Raw genomic sequence first — 20,320 nt, 5'->3', positions numbered from 1 at the left:
AGTGTTTGGTTTTATGAAGAGAAAAGCAGATGTGTTTAAAGGCAGACTTTCTGAACTTAGGGCCCAGATAGGTGAAAGCAGGGCCTTCAATGTCTAGGAAAAGAACATCCGAAATGGACAAGTGGTAACAGTTGGAGGAGTGCAGAGACCTCAGTGAGCGAAAAGATGTGAATTTTTACAATGTGGGGTTGCCAGACCAATATAATCATTGCTGTCATCACTTTCACGGCATAGTGGCTCAGTGGTTAGCAATACTGCCTCACAGCACTGGGGCCAGGTTCGATTCCAGCCTCGGGTGACAGTCTGTGTGGAATTTACATGTTGTCCCTGTGCCCGTGTGCATTTCCTCCGGGTGCTCCAGTTTCCTCCCACAATCCAAAGATGTGCAGGTTAGGTGAATTGGCCATGCTAAACTGCCCACGGTGTCCAGAGATGTGTAAGTTAGGTGCATTAGTCAGGGGAAATGGATGTTGGTGGGTCACTCAATGGAGGGTCGGTGAGGACTTGTTGAGCTAAATGGTCTGTTTCCACACTGTAGGGATTGTATGATTGTATGATCACTCCCTCAAAATGCAGATGCTGTTTTCCAGATTTCATGATTTGTGTAACATCAGATGACTCAGCAGGCATTAAGCTCATTTTTATATGACTCTAGGAGTTTTCTTCCATTAAGTTACATAAAAGTCCAATGCACGTTTAATCAAAAGCAAAGTACCGAAGATATTGGACCTCTGAAACAACAGTAGGAAATATTGAAAATGCTCAGCCTATTTCTCCACAGCTGCTACTTAATCTGATGATAGTTTGCAGCATTTACTGTTTTACAGGAAAGTGAATCTTGTATTTTAATAGCATCTTTCACAACCTTAGGACATTCCAATCCAGACCAATCCAGTCCCCCTTCTCCAATACCCTCCTCCGCCTTGTTAAGCTAGTCCTCACCCTTAATAACTTTTCCTTTACTCCTCCCATTTCCTCCAAATCTAAGGGGTGGCCATGGGTACTCGGATGGGCCCTATCTATGCCTGCTTCTTTGTCAGCTACATTGAACAGTCCTTCTTCAATACCTACACAGGCACTTTGCCCCAACTCTTCTGCCGTTACATCAATGACTGTAGCAGTTTTGCTTCCTGCACCCAGGCTCAACTGGAGCAGATAATCGACTTCGCCCACAACTTCCAGTCCCAGATCTATCTCAGACACCTCCCTCCCATTTCCTCACCTTTCCACTTCCACCTCCGCCGACAGTGTCAGACGGACATTTAATATAAACCCATAGACTACCTGGACTACACCTCCTGCCAGAACTCCATCCCATTTTCCCAATTCCTCTGCCTCTGCTGCATCTGCTTAGACAAGGAGACATTCCACTCCCAAGCATCCCAGATGTCCACCTATTTTGAACAATGGGCTTTTTCTCCCTCTGTCATCCAGAAAGCCCTCCATCACACCTCCTCCATTCCTTATTCCACTGCTCTAAACCTCCCCTCCAAATGCAATAAAGACAGGGTCCCCCGTATCTTCACCTACCACCCCACCAATCTCTGCATACAGCATATCATCCTTAAACACTTCTGCCAACTCCAACTAGACCCCACCACCAAGAACACCTTCCCTTCTCTGCTTTCTGCAAGGACCATTCTCATCGCCAATCCTTGGTTCGCGTCACTCTCCCCACCAAATCCTCCAAACCCCCAGGTACCTTCCCCTGCAACTGTAAAAAATGCAAAACCTGCCAGGCCCCCAACAGTCCTTCCAGGTGAGACAGCGGTTCACTCACCTTTCCTCAACCTAATTTACTGTGTCCAGTGCTCCCAATATGGTCTTCTCTACATCAGTGAGACCATACGTAAACTCAGGGCATGTTTTGCTGAGTATTTCAGCCAGGCCTGCAGGGACCGACCTGAACTCCCAGTCACCAACCATTTTATTTCCCCTTCCCACTCCCTTTACAACATGACCATCCTTGGTCTCCTCCATTGCCACAACAAATCAGATGAAAATTGGACGAACAACACCTAATCTTCCACCTCAGCAGCCTACATCCAAGATGACTCAATATTAATATAACCTCCTTTCTCATCCCCCTTTCCAGCCCCTCCCGCTCCCTTCCATTTCTCTGATCAACTCTTCCTTCGAGCTACCAAACCCATTCATTCGTCCCATTGACCTCTACCTGTGTTCATCTATCCCAACCTCACCACTCCACCCCTCTTCCCAACCAAAATCTTCTCCCACACCCCCTTTATCAGCAGCTCCCCTTACACCAGCCCTCGTCCTGAAGAAGGGTTACATCTGAAACATTGACTTCTTCACCTCCTGATGCTGCCTGGTTTGCTGCATTCTTCCAGTCTCCTGCTTGTCTACCTTGAATTCCAGCATCTGCAATCTTTTTGTCTCATTCCAAAATATTTTGCAGTCAGTAAATATTTTGACTTAATTACTGCTGGAATATTAGAAATGTGGTCACCATTTGCACACAACAAGATGTCACAAATTGCAATATGCACAATCATGTGCCAATAACCTATTTTGATTAACACTTCCTGACGAATTCTCCTGCTTTTCTTTGAAATAGCGATACAGATCATTTTGCATTCACATTTGAAAATTGACAAGGCAGCAGTCAAATCTGAAAGCTAGCACCTTTGACAGTACAATACTCCTTCAGTGACCGTAAGTGACTAATATTAAACATACAAAATGATGTGCAGCAAAAGTGCAGTCTCCCCAGCACCATAATGACCAGAGTGTCATGACTATACATTTTTCACATATCTATCACCATACCCAACTCACAGCTCCAGTTTCAAAAAAGAAGTGACAATGTGATCTCCTGAGGCACCCTTCACATTGCAGCACTCGCTCAGTACAACACCAGGAGTGTTAACTCAGGTCTTGACCTTAAACTCACAGTCTTACTTCACTAACTGTGTGAAGAACTCCTGAATGTCAGTCACTACTTTGCAATTTACTTGATTAAAACAGCTTCTTCTCCTTTACCTTCTCTCCAAGACTCTAATACTGTACCCCACTATTCACAGATTCAGATTGGAGTCAACCCACAAGACAAGGGGCTGTTGATTTAACTGCCTGTCCGTCTTCTATGGTCTTGTCCATACCCAAGCAACTCTAGAAAGGGAGCGCACTGGTACACTTGATGGCCTGCAGGGACTGGAGTACATTACAGATGATGTTATCAACAGTCTTATTTAAGTTTTATAAATGTTCTTTTAGTATTGTTTTTGCATTTTCTATACATTGTGCCTAAATGAAAGGCAGGGAGAGCATATTGCATTGGGGACACTCACACTATCAAGTTCCCTCAGAATCTTTTATGATTTAATATGATTCTCATTCTTCAAAACCCCAGTGGGTATAGCTCCAATCTATTAAACTTGTTTCATAAGATAACTCATTCCTGCAATGGGGGTTTGAGTGAACATTCTCATGTTATTTTCTTTTCAAATAGGTTACCAACACAGTTCACAGCACTCCAGATATGATCTCACCAAGACCCTGTGGGCAGCACGTGGCTCAGTGGTTAGCACTGCTGCCTCACAGCGCCAGGGACCCGTGTTCTATTCCTGTCTCAGGCAATTGTCTGTGTGGAGTTTGCACATTCTCCCCGTGTCTGCATGGGCTTCCTTCGGGGGCTCTGGTTTTCTCCCACATTCCAAAAGATGTGCAGGTCAGGTGAATTGGCCATGCTAAATTACCCAATAGTGTTAGGTGCATCAGTCAGGGGTAAATGTAGGGAAATGAGTCTGGGTGGTTCAGTGTGGACTTGTTGGGTCGAAGGGTCTGTTTCTGCACTGTGGAGAATCTAATCTATACAGTTGCAATAAAACTTTTATATTCAATTCCTCTTCTGAACTATTTTATTATACATTCTTTCTACCTGGAGATCTTGTGAAGAGAACTTTGTATCTTTTCAGCTCTGATCAAATGGCCAAAATACTGACATTTTATTTTCTGAATGTCACTTTTTGAGAGGTAATTTTGTTCTTCCAAGTTCAAGCACTTTGCCTCATAAACTGTGCACGGAATTTATCTTCAAATATCTTAGCAACCACATTTCAAAGCCCTCTATTTTCTTCCACAGATCGTCATGTTGTCTGGATTTCAATTTGCAATTATAATTGCAGCCGGCCAGTATTCTCTTATAACTGCAGCCAGTATAGTAGTATTTTTCAGCTCATTTCTCAATCCACCATTGATGCTCAGTAGCAGCTGTGTGAACCACATACAAGGTGCACTGCAGATCCTTAGGCACACCTTCCAAACCCACAGCCATTAACATCCAGAAGAAAGGCAGCAGATACACAGGAACACAACCATTTACGAGACCACCTCCCATCCTGAACTGGTCATGTACTGCCATCCCTTCAGTGTTATGGGTCAAAAACCTGGAGTTTGTCTCTAACGTCATTGTAAGTTTACCTAAAGCACGTGGACTGCAAGGATTCAAGGAAGAGAGTCACCACTTTCTCAAAGGCAATAAATACCTCACCAGCCAGTAACACCAGTCCCATGCGAACCATTGCTCCGAGATACAACTATAAAAGAGTACAGTGCAGAATTTAGCAGCCTGTCAATATTCCCGGTTATTATTGCAGCCAGTCAGTTTGCCCTGACATAATTACAGCGAGTATAACATTTCTCAGTTAGCAGTCAGGCTCTCACCATTCCCAGACATAATTACAACCAGCGCAGTACGCTGGGGGTGCAAGGCGCCCTCCTCAGCTGCAGGGGGCGGTCGATGTGGAGTGAGCGGCCGGTTGTTGTTGGATGAGGTCAGAGGTCGCCTGGGTCCGGCATGGCCGCTGCTGTGGTGGGGGCTGGGTGAAGATTTGCTGATGGTTTGAGGGGGAACATTCCCAGGATTTCAGTGGATTGAGAACGGAGAAGGTGGGAAGAGATTTTCCATAAGGCGCTCAGTGTGCTTATGGCTCAAAGCTGCGGCCGGGGGATGGGGTATGGGGGCAGAGAGAGAGAGAGTGACAGACAAACCCAGAGTTCCTTAGGGCTGTATCTGATCCCATCATATTCCTGTTGATTGAGGGTTTGATCTCTGCTTAAATTGTTGTGCTGCGGGACTGGGGGCATCAGGTTTGGGATTATCACCATCAGTACTGTACCACTCCCCTCATCTGGCAGAGCCCTGTGACTCGTTTGCTGCTGCTTAAGCAGGACTTCGTGATCATTGCTGACTTCTGAGTTGACTTAGTCCATACGTGATCTACCACATATAGGCCCTGTGGTCCTTGGAAGGGTTGGGTGCAATGGTTGGAGGTTTGTGTGCTCCCCCAACTCCTCGATTTCACCTCTGCAAGTTCCAAATGAAGTCCCTTCGATATACTTGGTGCCATCCAAAATAAACCTTTTTCTTTTACAAGCCAGGGTCTCCTCTCCGACCCTCTTCGTGGAAATATTGCCCACTTGGTACCTTTTTTTAAATCTTTCTCCTCTCACCTTAAACCTCTGCCCTCTAGTTTTGGACTCCCCATCTTTAAAGTGTCTCTGCTGTACTGCTTGGAGTTTGCTGTCAAGGATTCAGAAAAATTGCTTTGGATGTGAAGTGTACTTAAGACATTCCTTGCTGTACAGAGCTGGTTTTGAATAGTCAACATCTTAATGGTCGCAAAGGTGGCATGAGAGAGGAATCTGCTGTTGGATTGCCATTCTGGCCACTGGATTTGAAGCATCTTGCAAAGGTACCAGTAGTAGTACTTTGCTACTATTACTGGTACCTTTGCTACTGCTTTGAGGCACTTGCAGTAGGTTGTTCAAGTTTCTGAAGTATATGAGGGCATGGCAATCACTGCTGCCCAATAAACTATTGTCCCAGTTTCAGCTTTGTAATCATGGTTTACAAATACACTTCTCCACAGTCAGCCAGAGGCTGAACTTGCACAGTTAGACTAATTTATAGAGCCTTCAGCCCCAGAATACAACTATTTCCTTCCAACTTTCATTTGTCCCTCGTCTCTACCCTAAGTTTCTGTTTCTCCCCCTCACCCCTAATTTATCCAGGTTGCTAACTGACTTATGTGATTTGACCCTGATAGTCGGAAGGCTCTATGATATTGATGAATATGGGTCCTGGCAATCCTTATCTCTACATAAGCAGCAAAGAAGGAGGCAATATTACTGAATACCAGCGAGTGTGAGCCCAGATTTTAAAAATATTTTCTTTCAATTATGGGAACAAAGTTGATTGCAGCAATCTTAATTACCTTAATTAGCACAGACTGTGCATCAAACATGGGTCTAGAAAGAAGAAGGAAATTAAAAGTTAGTTGGAAAGAAGGAAGATGCTTATTAATGATGCAGCACTTTGCGTGACCTCAGGCCATCATAATACATTTTAAAGCCAATGAAATACTTTACTGATGTGGAATCATTATTCTAATGTAGGAGATGCAACAGTCAAATTGCACACAATAAATTAATGTTATCAAGACCAGAAAATCAATTTTTGTGAATTTTGGTCCAAGGCATTGAAGTTCAATGTCAATGGGTGCCTTGGATCATTGGGATTTTTGTTTTACCTTTTTGGTATTTTAATAATAATGAGGACCTGTAACACCGAGAGGCCTTTTAAACCATCACACCTATGATGGCTCTTGTGAAAAGAAGTTACCTAGCTTCACACCTCTATATTTTGTCAGCACTGTGTTAGCTCTGTTAAGCTATGAATTGTTTGATCGTAAGTTACACAAATTACTGTGTCTGATTATATCACTGATTATGTGAGTTCATGTTTATCTCTGCTCACTTGAAAAATCCTTCACAGCACTAGCCATGCGGAATCTGAAATTGCTGCATAGCCTGCATTGCAGCAGGTGGCAAGGTCTGGGCAAGCCCCAATGTCTCACTATACGGGTAGATACAGGGACGGTGCTTGTGGGATCAAACCAAGGAATCACCGAACTCAACGCACACACTGAGCAGGTACAGATCTATTTTAATACTTGTGGATTTTTATGTGACAATTTTGAACCCTGCAATGTCAATTCTTGTAGGAGAAAGCCATTTAGGATACTGTGTGTTGCAAAGTGAATACTGCCTCTCAGCTGAGAGATCTCCCCCTTAGGTACTTTGTTAATTAATAAATGGTGACACTGTTCTGTATTTTAAAATGAGACCTGGCATTTCAGCTGCAGAAAGTTGGGAGTTGTAAGTGCATTATTGTTTGTAAGGTATATCAGCTAGACAGTGTAATAAGGGCCAGTGTGACAGACATGATATATATCAAGGCTTGTACTACTTAACACCTTTTCGAAGCTTGAGGCATCCAAAAGAGCTTCATAGACAATGAGGAACTTTTAAAATGTTTTCTTTCGTTATAACATAGGAAATATACTGAAGCCATTCAATCCAAATTGTCCATGCTGTCTGTTTAAATGACCTATCCAGTTTGCTGTTTTCCCCTCTTTATTTTTCCTCATAACTTTTGATGCATTCAAGTCTACATCGAATTCCCTTTTGAAAATGACTATTGAAGGAAAATATTATCACTGTAAAGGTTGTGAACCTTTGGAATTCTCCACCCCTAGAGAGCTGTAAATGATCGGTCATTAAGGATGTTTATTCCAGATAGATGTTTGTAGAATTTCTGCGAACTGATGAGAAGAAGGGTTATGGGGACAATACAGAAAGGGAGAGTTGAGGTAGACTACTAGCCTTGATGCCATTGAATAGCAGTGTAGGTCCAAAAAGTCTAAGGCCCCTCCTCCTTCTGTCCTTGAATTCTTACAAGATCATTGTATACCAGTCCAAATGAGGCAACATCGGGTTTGTGAAAATAATTACTTTTGCAGCATGGGGAATTTACGTACCCAGAATGCAAAGCTGCAGAGAAAGGGCTGAATCTCTGGGATTGAATGTCAGCATGTCTTACTCCGAGGAGTAAACCAGCTTCCCTGTTTTATAGTTATTAGAGTCTTAGAGAAATACATCATGGAAACAGACCCTTTGGTCTAACGTACCCACCGCCAACCAGATATCCTAGATAAATATAGTCCTACTTGCCAGCATTTGGCTCATATCCCTCTAAACCCTTCCTATTTGTATACCCATTTGGATGCCTTTAAAATGTTGTAATTGTACCAGCTGCCACTACTTCCTCTGGCAGCTCATTCAATACACGTACCACCCTCCACGTGAAAACATTGCCCCTTAGGTCCCTTTTAGATCTTGCCCCTTCTACCTTAAACCCTATGCCTTTTAGTTTTGGACTTCCCCACACCAGGGAAAAGACATTGTCTATTTAACCTATCGATGCCCCTCATGATTTTATAAATCTCTATAAGGTAACCCCTCAGCTTCCAACACTCCAGCCCCGGCCAATTCAGCCTCTCCCTATTGCACAAACTCTCCAACCCTGGCAACATTCTTGTAAACCTTTTCTGAACCCTTTCAAGTTTCACAACATCCTTTCTACAGCAGGAAGACCAGAATTGCAAGCAGTATTCCAAAAGTGGCTCAACCAATGTCCTGTACAGCTGCAACATGACCCCCCAACTCCTATACTCCTGACTAATAAAGGAAAGCATACCAATGCCTTCTTCACTATCCTATCTACCTATGACTCCACTTCCAAGGAACTATGAACCTGAACTCCAAGGTCTCTTTTGTTCAGCAACACTCCCAGAACCTTACCATTAAAATCTGCCCTGATTTGTTTTTCCAAAATGCAGCACCTCACATTTATCTAAATTGAACTCAATCTGCCACGCCACAGCCCATTGACCCATCTGATCAAGATCCCGTTGTATTCTGAGGCAACCTTCTTTGATGTCTACTATACCTCCAAATTTGGTGTCATCTGTAAACTTACTCACCGTTCCTCCTTTGTTTGCATCCAAATCATTTGTATAAATGACAAAAAGCAGTGGACACAGCACTGGTCACAAGCCTCCAGTCTGGAAAGCAACCCTCCACCACCACCCTCTGTCTTCTACCTTTGAGCCAGTTCTGTACCAAAGTGGCTTGTTCTCCCTGTATTCCATGTGATTTTACCTTGCTAACCAGTCTTCCATGAGGAACCTTGTTGAATGCCTTACTGAAGTCCATTGAGTAAAGTACTTTTCATATGTTGATTTTGGTTTTTTAAAATGATGACGGCAACGACTGTTTTGAAAATAAGCATTCCTGTAAAAGAGGCAACTGATGTCAAGTAACATAGGATCTTTGATATTTACAAGTTTTAGTGTGCTTTTATTGAGTGTTGAGTAAGTGAATCAGCCTTAAATTTAAAAGTTTATTCAAGAAGACTTTGATTCATTTCTTTCCTTTCTCCCCCTACAGGTAGTCAGAAAAGTATCCCTGGTTGAAGAAGCATTTCTCCCTAAAGATGGCACTGGGTGTATTGTTGGTATTGAGGACCTTCCAGACCAGGAATCTGTGTGTGTAGCTACTGGATCAGGGGATGTTATACTTTATAATCTAAACTCAAATCAGGTAAAACTTAATGTGATGGTCTTAGTGAAATAAATATTATCTGATAAATATCTTTATTTATAAACATGCTTTTTAGCAATGTGAAGCTGGTCAGATGATGGCTTATATTTCTTAAAAATGAAAGGTGCCAAGCAACCGTAAAGAATCAACAGCAATAACTTTCATTTATGTCGCACCTTAGACATAATAAAACATTCCAAACTGTTCCAGAGGAGTATTGACAAATTAAATTTGACACTGTGCCACACAAGTGGACAAGTGACCAAAAACTTGGTCAAAGTTTTAAACAGCATCTTAAAGGAGGTGCAAGAGAAAGGGAGGGGTGAAGACATTTAGGGAGGAAATTTCAGAAATTAGGGCCAGTACATCTAAAACATGGTTGCCAATGGTGGAGTAATTAAAATGAGGAATCTACAATAAGTTAGAATTGTAGGCATACAGAGATCTTGGTTGGAGGGGACCAGAGCAGGTTCAAGAAACAGGGAGTGGCAAGCCCTTGGAGTCATTTAGAAAATAAGCTGACAGTTGTAAAGCCATGACCTTGTCAGATGAGTATTAATAAGCACGCAGATGCTGGAGCAACAAACATTTTTTATACATTCATGGGATGTAGATGTCGTTGGCTGGACCAGCATTAATGCTTATCTGTAATTACCCAGAGAGCAGTTAAGAGTCAACCACATAGCTGTAGGGCCAACCTGGTAAGGATAATAGATTTCCTTCCCTGAAGTACATGAGTGAACCAGAATGGCTTTTTTTTAAACAACAATCAATGGTGATTCTTATGTTTGCTATTAGGCTAGCTTTTTATTCCATATTGTATCGCCATCTGCCCTGGTGGGATTCAAACTCCTGTTCTCAGCACATTACCCTGGGATTTTGGATTACTAGCACTGTAACATTGCCAATATATCACCATCTCCCAGTACTTGGTGCGAGATGGGATGCAGGCAACATAGTTTTGTATGAACTCAGAATCTTAAGAAGTTGAGGAGCAACTGGATTCTCATGCTCAGGGCTTTGGGTCAAAATGTGGTTCTGGAGCAGACATTAAAGGGGGTGAGAAAGTATATAATGATATAGTTACAGAAGTGTTGTAGTTAATTGTAAGTTTCTGTCATTTCCTCTAGCTGGAATGTGTTGGCAGTGTTGACAGTGGGCTGACTGGGATGAGCTGGAGTCCAGACCAGGAACTTGTTGTGCTCACCACAGGTATGTGTTGATCTGAAGGGGAATAGGATTAAACAAATAGCTTTTTTGAAAATTTTGCAAATATATGTCGTGAATGACAATGCTGCTCCTGTAATATCCTATGATAGATCTACGTCTCTTTTCCTTCTCTGTAAAGACTGGTTAGGGAGATCTTGTGGTGCAGTGCATTGTGTTCCTGCATCTGAGCCAGAAGGTCCAGGTTTAAATCACGCCTCAGGCCATGGTGGCCAAAGAAGGTGCATTCATAACATGGTCAAACAGGTTAATACCCTTCCTGGAAAATCCTTCCAATATATGTCAACGGCATATGGTAAGAGTGGGAGAGATTCCTAGTCAGCCATGTGATGGAAAGGACATTGAAGCTTCTATTGTTATATTTTGCTCCAGGCTACATTTATGTAAATGTGCATGTAGCTACCGTAAGTCAAGATTCTCAGGTTGAGTGGGGGAGGGGCTGCTGTTGTCCTTAGTTAGCTGGATGGCCAGTGCATTAGATTGTGCCAATAGCATATGGTTTGATCCCTGTTCTCATTTGGGTGGATTTAGGAAAGGTTTAGGGAGAGGATTCCAGAGCTTGGAGTCTATGTATCTGAAGGCAAGGTTGCCAGTGGTAGAATAATTAATACTGACGATGTGTAAAAAAGCCAGACTTGGAAGAGTGCAGATACCTCAGAAGTTGTGGGATCAGTCAAGGTGTGAGATGTTGCGGTGAGGTGTGAAGATGTGAAGAGGACAAGACAAAGGTTTTAATTCGTGCCCATCTCTCTTTCTTGGGGTGAAAGGCCAGTGAATGTACGTTAACACAATTGATTTTTAAGGTCTAGCTGCATAATGAAAGATCTTGTATTTGTAAGGCGCTAGAATTCCTCCTGAATTGCTGACTAGTCTGTGCTAGCTACTTTGATTATTTGGGTATGTGACCAACGTGGGTTCCAGAAAAAATAGAACTTATCCCAACTTTACCTTGGTGGCCAGCCCCACAAGCAAGTTCTATAAAACCCAAGTAATTCTGTATGAACTTATTGTATCTGTAACTATCTGGTCTCACCATTATCTTGCTCCTACAAGCTTAACCTTTATTTCTGCTGTGTAGCCAGTGGAGTTTGCTGTTGCAGGAGGGATGGGGAGGCCTCGGGCACCTTTAACCATCTCCAGCAATAAGTTAGTAACATCAGAGAATGATCCTTAACTTCTTCAACTCTTTGTCCCTCCTTCCCAGTGGTAAATCTGCAATGTCAAGAAGATGCTGCTGTTGTTTTTGTGCCTTAGCCTCTCCAGGGCTAAGGAAAGGTTCAGCCAGATTTCTGACCCCATAATCTCCCCTCTCCTGAGATTTGCATACATGTGAGAGAATGTTGTGTGAGGATACAATTGGTCTTGCTTAGGGTGCCTTTTACATTTCAACAGCCTTTCAAAGTTGGGACCGCTCACTCTGTATATTGGAAAGGTTAGGGACCAAAGGGATACTGCAGTATCATATTCCTGTATGATGAAAGAAAAGAGTAAAAATTGTAGAAGTATGTCAGTCCTCATTACCACGTCCAGGATGCCATTCCACAAGTTGTTCCAAGAAAAATAAAAGGCTGCATATCCATATTCAGCTTCTATCCCATGACATTCCTTGCACCAATGCACAAGAATATTCCATTCATTTGCATGTTCCCTTTAAGTCTATGCCTCTCCATAAAATCAAACCAAAGATGCAGTCTGATTGAAACACCTTTTGACAAGTGTAAAAATGATTTGCAGTTAAAAATACAACCCAACACATATGTTGCGTGAAATAATGTTCCTGGAGTGAGATACTTCCACTGCAACGGTAGCAAAAACACAAACAAATACATATGACAATTCAAATCTGGTTCATTCAGTTCTTAGAAGCAAAACCTCGTCTTCAGAAAGCATTATTGTGTTGAGTATTTCTGTTACAAAGCAGCAAGTGAAGTGGAAACATTGTTTTAACTATGTATCTTATTCTGGCAAAAGACCAGAGCACCAAGTTAAATTTATTGCTTTTGTAGGGCAGGAGACCATAATAATGATGACCAAAGACTTTGATCCAATTACTGAAGTCAAAATCCACCAAGATAGCTTTGGTGAAGGTGAGTGAGCTCTCTTGTTTCACAAGTACATTTTAACACCTATCTTTTTAAATAAAATTCCAAATGAACACCCAGTTATTTGTATGTACTGTGCTAAGATTTTGTGAATAATAAAAGAGCACATTTCTGTCAGAATAAACTGAACTACATTCAAACTGTTGAGTTAGAAGAAGGTTTGCAACAACCTGTTCAGATTTGTTCTACATCCTGTCACAAATTCACTCTAATTTACAAATATTATTTTTACATCATTGTTACCCACTGTTTTACTATGCAATAATTCTGTACAGGTTAAGATCAGAATTTGATTTTGATGTGTACACAGGGTAAGGAAGGGCTATCATGCTAATGTTAATCCACCCTGATTCTTACTGAACCCATCCCCCTTTCTCCCTTCATCTCTTGAGGAAGTCAAGAAGGAGAGCCATAGACAATTCAGGAAAGGTCAAAAATTTCTTTCTGATCCCTTAAACGTGATCTATGGGCTATTTCTTAAAATCTTTACTTTCTTCTGCAGTGATTTCATTGTTCTACAACAGCTTCAAATGCCTTCCTGAAGAGCTCACATTCAGTTCTTGCTGTCACATCCAAGATGCTGTCCCACAGGTTATTCCAAGGAAAAGTAAAATGTCAGCAAATCCAACTTCACTGCTTCTATCCCATGACTCTCCTTGTGCCAATACACAAGAACATTTGCATGTTTTGATCAAATCCCCTTTTAAGTCAATGCCACTCTGGAAAACCAAGCCAAAGACACAGTGCACACCTTCACACTTTATATGGCACGAGTCTATTGGTCTGAATGTCCTCCTTCTGTTCTCTAAGATAATTCAGTGACAATCATGACAAGAATCATTCTTGTTACCTAACTTTAGTATAGATTCTACAGCCAACTTCAAAAGGGAGAATAATTCCAGATTACTGGGCCGAACTTTCAAGTAGCTCTTTCAGACCTTAGTGGAGACTCAAAGACCCCCTCTGCTTTTCTCTTCTGCAAAAGTGTGGTATCTGGCAAATAAAAGAATGTAACAGAGTGAGAGATAATCAATACCTTTATCTTAGCTTTGTTTTTAAAACTTAACAGAAAAATAAAATTATAATGTCTTACTTCCAGCAGTTTTATATAATATGTACCTATAAATTGTCTTACTCTAAAGGAGAATTTATCACTGTCGGTTGGGGTAAGAAGGAAACACAGTTCCATGGCACAGAGGGTAAGGAAGCAGCTCGTCGTAAGCCAACAGTAAGTTTTATGCTGAATTTTTATACCTAGTCTTTTGTCTACACATAAAGGGATGTAAGGAGAAAAGTGGGAATATGGGATGGAGGATTAACCATTATCGTATTAAATGATGGAACAGGTTCAAAGGGTCGAATCGCCTACTCTTGCACCTAGTTTCCATGTCTCTTGTACAGTTCATGTTCAACTGAGTTAATTGCTGTGAACTATTTAGTTTGTTTAGCTGGGGGTTGAACATGTTTTCCTGTTCTATCTTAGGGGTGGGGGGGGGTGGGGGGGGTGGGGGGGGCGGTGGGGGGAAGCACTGCACTGCTACTCTCAACTCCCAATTTCAACTCAGGACAGCCTGGGTGTCAAACTTGGACATTGACTGCTCTGAATGTCTCAGCTATTCACTGCTTTGAACAGTCAAGGTAGAGAACTTTAACTATTCCTTCATGTGTTTGGAATAGTATATATTGCCTTCAGAAATATGCTATAGTTCTGATCATGAAATTTCTTCTCTTTACTAGGAAATTCAGCCAGCATTTCCTTGGGATGATCGGAGATCGCGTGTGACCTGGCGAGGAGATGGGCAGCTGTTTGCAATCAATGCCATTTGTCCTGTGTCTGGTTAGTATCTAACTTCAGTTTTGACATTTGAACAAAGAGCAAGTGAATGACTTGCACTGTTTCTAGATTACATTGCAATTAGACTTCTTTATAATACTGCATGTCTGTGCACAAATATTGCTTCTATGTTGTCTTGCAAGGTTTGGGCTACTTCCAACCCATTTGAGAGATTTGAGTCCAAGTTATGAGATGGACTTTATATATTAAAAAAAAGAAATAATTCGAGATAATGCGGGCTGTGATCTATACCAACCTTCCAGAGTCCTAAGGTGGTTTTTCACCTTCTTCTAATTTTTCTTAAACTATGTATAGAAGCATGAGGTACTTTCATAATTTGTACATGTGTGAGACCAGTTCAAAATCATTCAAGTGATGGAATAAGTTAATCAATCATGATGGATATGCCTGGTGCATGACATTGGATGTAGATGTCTACAACATCAAGCTGGCTGCTAAACAAAGTCTTCCCATGTATGCCCATGCTCCATTCTGATGTATGCTCTTGTTGATGATTAAACTCTGAAATCCAGGGCTGCTACTGGCCAGATTGATCTGAAAGTCAGGCATGGGAATGTTTCCTTGGTTGATGTCTGTATAATTCCATTAAGGTCAGCATCTTCTCATGAGTGGTACTATTACTCAGTGGGATGTGATCAGCATCCTTACTGTGTCATGTGTGCTCATTTTATACTAATTGTTTTAGCTTTACCTATCTGCTGTTCACCTAATACAGACTCACATCCTTGTTGATTGTCTGAAGACAAACGAGTGCCACTTTACGTGGTTAAGGTGGTAGGCAGAGCAGCTAGGTTCTGTTGAATCCACGAAGACACACCAAGTGATGAAAATTTGGAATCAATACATCCCATCTTGGCAGATTGGATAATTAAATTCTGAACAGGAAGATTGGCAGTACACTGAGCTACTTTTAATAATTGCCTAGCCAGTTGGTTCACTGAAGGAAATCAGAGGGTTAAGTTATCCCGGGGTAGGAAATGTGGCTCGAGGGGAAGCATGTCTGTGCTGTAATATTGGTTTCTTTCTGCAGAGTATTATAGATTCATGACAACACAGAAGGTGGCTACTCAAACCATTAAATCTTGTGCAAGGAGTAGACTTCCAACCCCTCTGAGGTTAAAAACCATGATGTGAGATTAATTTGTGTCCAAGCAGGTTGAACTTTTTCCCATGCAACCCCAGATAACCTTTTGTCCAAAACTGTAAAGGGGATAGTGATCCTAGCTGTACCGAGTGGGAAACCAATCACTGGTTTGTATTTGGCATGATGTAAATTAAATAATCTGCAAAAATATCTCTGCATAAAGCTGAGAACCCCTAAGTATCGGATGTGTCAGCATAGATTAAAATTCCCTGGTATTGGAAAATGGGACCTGTTCCTACAAGGCAAAGTTATCCATTACCTTTGAGGTAAATGGAATTGACAACTTTTCAACATAATATCGAATAACTAGCTGGTCAAACAGAAAACATGTTATTGTTGAAAATTTTTTTGTGGAGTCAGGTTAGGAGCTGATAATTTTCCCTTAGATGTACCATTTTCCTGTAGTGTCCTATGGGTAGCAGTTGAAACTCATGGTACCCCGCGAAACAAATTTTAGAATTGAAGATTGTCACATAATCTTTGAAACAGTATGTTTGTTTTTAAATAGTAATATTCATTGTGAATTTTAGCAAATCCTTGCAAAAGTGTAATATTTAGACTGATTTTACCTGCCCTGATTAGGGAAGGAAAATGTCTTTAGCTTAGATATGTCTATATTTTCATTGCACTGAACTTCACTCATTAGAAGATACACTAATCAGTTTTGAACAAGCTTTAATATATTTACTCTGCTGGATACTGAGAAATTATTTTTGTCTTTGTTTCTCAACTTTTCATTTTTCCAAACTTACGTACAAAAGCGCTTGTATTTTCCTAATTTCTACATATCTGATCTAATTTCAATACAAATTTCTTCCTCCAGGATCCAGAAAGCTGAGAGTATGGAACAGAGAATGTGTGCTTCAGTCAACCAGTGAGTCTGTTAGTGGTCTTGAACAGGTCCTGTGTTGGAAGTGAGTAACTTAAATCACATTGCGTCCTACTGTTTGTTTGGAAATTTATAAGTATTAGTTTGTGCATTTGCCTTCACTTGATTCATGCAATTTGGAAAGTAACTTGCTGTGAAATGGGACTCTGTGCTAACAACACACTATTATCACTATACAAGTCACCCAGCAAGTTCAGACAAGCACAAGTTACACTGAGTTGTGAGTTTCCATTTACATTTTGACACTACTTGTTGCATACAGATGGAATTTCTGTAGAGAGCTTGCTGAATTTACTTGCCCTTAACCTCCCTGCCATTGTTAAGAACTTTGCACGTTAAAGCCCATTTATCACTCCAGAGTGGAAAGTCTACACATTATCACATCGCATATTTGTCACCTATAGCCTATTATAAAAAAGAAGAAAATTGAATTCAAATTCAAGGAAAAGGTGAATTACCATCATAAGTGCTCCCTTTATTATTATCATTCAGGACTGAATTGCAGTCTAAAGGAAACCTTGTCAAAATGAACTCATGGAGTGAGCCTCAGTAGCTGCCTATTGTATACTGGAAGTGGAAGACACACCTTCCTATGTCTGCTTGTGTTCATTTTTCATGGATTAAAAAATTGGAAACAGTACTGGTAGAAGTTATCTTACAGAATCAGAATTTTTGTAAATATATTGCTTTAAGAAACCCCTACTGGCCCTCTGGATATTCCAAATTACAGACAAAAAATACTTCTGAATTTTTTTTCACTGCTCTAATGTAGGAAGTTATTTTGAGCGTGGCATGTTGATAGCAGCAGCAATGTAATCATAATCACATTACTGTACAACATATAGGGTAATCCAATTGATAGATCAGAACACATTTTGGTTTTGGATACTATAGTAAAGAAATTACAGGAAATTTTTAAAGAAGCAGTTTGACTATTTTGAGGATTAAAAACATTTTAAAAAAAAAACACATTGAGGAGAGATTTGATTGAAATATTTAAAAACTTAAGAGGTTTGGACAGAGTAGACAAGGAACTGTTCCTATTTGTAGAAGGGTTAGAACCAGATGGAACTGATCTAGGGTATTTGACAAAAGAAGCGATGGCAACATGGGGATTTTGTTTTCAAGTGATGCGTGTTTAGGACCTGGAATGCCCAGCTTGAGAATGTGATGGAGGCAAAAGATGAATTAAGGCTTTCAAAAGGGAATCAGATTATTATCTGAAAAAGAAAGAAATCCAGGTTTAGAGGCTAAAAGCAATGGAGTGGCACATGGGAACTCGCTCTTCTAGAGGTCCAGTGCAAATACAGTGGTAGCTTTCTCCTTTGCTGTAGCCATTTTGATTATTTGAACATGCCACACAATTCTAGTAATTAACAGTAGGTGTACAAGTTTTTTTTAACCATGCGATGACTGTCAATTGCTTCTTACTCAGAGGCAAACTTTGGATTGCCACAACATCATCCCTGTACCATAATTTACAATGTGGAAACTTTACAGATATTGAAACATTTTAAAATATTTTGTGCTCGTAATCCAATATTTCTAATCCTTACTTTATTTGGATTTCCATACATGATTTGATGCTAATTCACCATGTTTCCTTCCCGTAATTGCTCTGTTTATGTATTAAATTTTAAAATTTATTAGTTAAGCTGTTTGGACAGTTCGTCCCTTCATTCACTCAAATCCTAGATGCCTTGTATCCCCCACCATGTATTTATCAACATGCACAGCAAGTTGCTGGACAATATCATTTTCAAGCTGAAGATATAGGAAACATCTAACAAAAAGGTCATGCCATGAGGTGCCATATCAAACAAATTCCACCTCATAGCATTTATCAAGTTTTTGTCTTATAGAAAATATTCCTCGTGAAAAATTCATCCATCAGAACTTTGCAACAACCCAAGAATGGTGTTTATAGTTCTCTAATTTTATCTCTGGCATCTTTTGTTTTTCTTTGAAACATAGTCCTGTTGAAAGCGTTGTTCAGCAATTCCCTCTCAGGTTTCTGGCAGTTTTTCTCTATTACAAGCTCACAGATGGGACACTGAGGTGGCTTCTCTTTCTGTGACATGCTTATAGGATCATACAATAGTTGCTGCATTGAAGGAGGCCATTTGGTCTGTTGTGTTTGTGCTGGTCCTCTGAAGAAACAGTTTACCTACTGGCCACTCCCCTGCCTTTGTCCTATAAATCTTTCCATTTCATCCCTTCAAGTTTAAAATGTATGTGGCTTATTCTGACACTGCAGTGTATGCAATGGCTCAGGTGTTTCTTAATTCTCATGGATGTAGGCTTCACTGGGAAGGACAGCATTTGTTGTCCATCCTTAAACGCCCTTCAAATGGGTGGCTTACCCATTCAGAGGGCAGTTAAGAATCAATCTTGTTGTCGTGGTCCAGAGTTGCATGAAGGCCAGAATGGGTAAAGTTTGGTACATTTCCTTCTCTAGTGGTATTTTTACAGAAACCAACAAGACAGTCAAAGATCAAAACTAGTTGTTATCTAGTTGTAAGTTTGTGAACTGAATTCATAACAGCTGTCATGGTGAAATTAACAAAATGGCACTATCTGTTACCCAACTCTGACTTCTGAGTTAGAAGACTGTAGATTCAAGTCCTGGTCCAGAAACACCATTGTATAATCCAGGCTGAATCTCCTAGTTCAGTGCTAAAGAGGTGCTACACTTTTGAGGTACTGGCTTGCAGCTAAACTTTTAAACAAAGGCCAGTCTTCCCTCTTAGATCACTATAAATTATTTTAAAGAGGAATAAGGGAGTTCTACCTTATTGTGGTGAATTTTCATCATTTAGTAACTTTAAAACAGTTGATCTGGCTATTATTTCACTGTTGTTTGTGGGATATTCCCTTCACAACTTGGATGTTGCATTTTCTACCTTTTGACAGTGACCATACTTTTTAAAACAAAGTTACTTCATTGGCTGTAAGTGCTTTGGGCCATCTTGAGGTGCTATAGAGATACAGGCTGTTTTACTGAGATTGGAAACTTGACTTAAATGAAGATAGATGAATAACCGTTGCTTTGGTGTACCATGACTTAGTTTTCCAGAGCACTGCACCATAATGTGTTTGCTGTGTTTAAATTTCTTTCAAAGCCACTTGTTAAAAATTGGATGTGACTTTGGCTCAGTGCATTAATCCTGCAGTTCAGTCAAAGGCTGTAGATTTAAACTTAATTTAGGATTGAGATGATGGGGAACCTTTACTGATAAAAACATCAAGGGAAACAAGGAAAGTGAAAGAAAATAATGTTGGAGCACAGGACAAGCTAAGATCCCTTTGAGGAACGAGTTCAAGGGCTGAATGGCTTTCTCTTCCTATTTCTTAAGTAAATGCTCTTGTGTAAATGTTAGTGCATTATTATTGGACTGGTGTTAGCACAAAGCATGTTCTCATTGAACAGTGACCTCCACGTTCTGAACTCCTTGGTCTGATATGTTTAGTCTAGGACAATCGACATCTATTCCTTAGTGAAGATGTGGGTGTACTGTACCTTTATGAGAGTTAGAAGCTAGCAGAATGACCTGACACAGCACTAAATGTTCTGAATAAGGTAACAATGTAACACTTGATCGAAAGCTAGATTAGCTGGTTGCCTGGAAATGACA

At 40.7% G+C, this 20,320-nt stretch overlaps 1 protein-coding gene across 1 annotated transcript in view; it reads left to right on the top strand.

The window, feature by feature from the left end:
* Positions 1-4,786: 4,786 nt before the first annotated feature.
* The window catches only part of elp1 (elongator acetyltransferase complex subunit 1), a 68,784-nt gene continuing 53,250 nt past the window's right edge, over positions 4,787-20,320 (top strand). The window contains exons 1-8 of the mRNA XM_072588144.1: positions 4,787-4,911; positions 6,800-6,957; positions 9,316-9,468; positions 10,599-10,680; positions 12,702-12,782; positions 13,940-14,025; positions 14,535-14,634; positions 16,620-16,710. Coding sequence (XP_072444245.1) covers positions 6,808-6,957; positions 9,316-9,468; positions 10,599-10,680; positions 12,702-12,782; positions 13,940-14,025; positions 14,535-14,634; positions 16,620-16,710 — 743 coding nt within the window. The 5' untranslated portion in view covers positions 4,787-4,911; positions 6,800-6,807. The remainder of the gene's footprint in view (positions 4,912-6,799; positions 6,958-9,315; positions 9,469-10,598; positions 10,681-12,701; positions 12,783-13,939; positions 14,026-14,534; positions 14,635-16,619; positions 16,711-20,320) is intronic.

This window comes from Chiloscyllium punctatum, chromosome 2 (genome assembly GCF_047496795.1).
Source record: "Chiloscyllium punctatum isolate Juve2018m chromosome 2, sChiPun1.3, whole genome shotgun sequence".
In the NCBI taxonomy this organism is placed as follows: domain Eukaryota; kingdom Metazoa; phylum Chordata; class Chondrichthyes; order Orectolobiformes; family Hemiscylliidae; genus Chiloscyllium; species Chiloscyllium punctatum.
The sequence above is the reverse complement of the archived record's forward strand: the minus strand, read 5'-3'. Positions and strand labels throughout refer to the sequence as shown.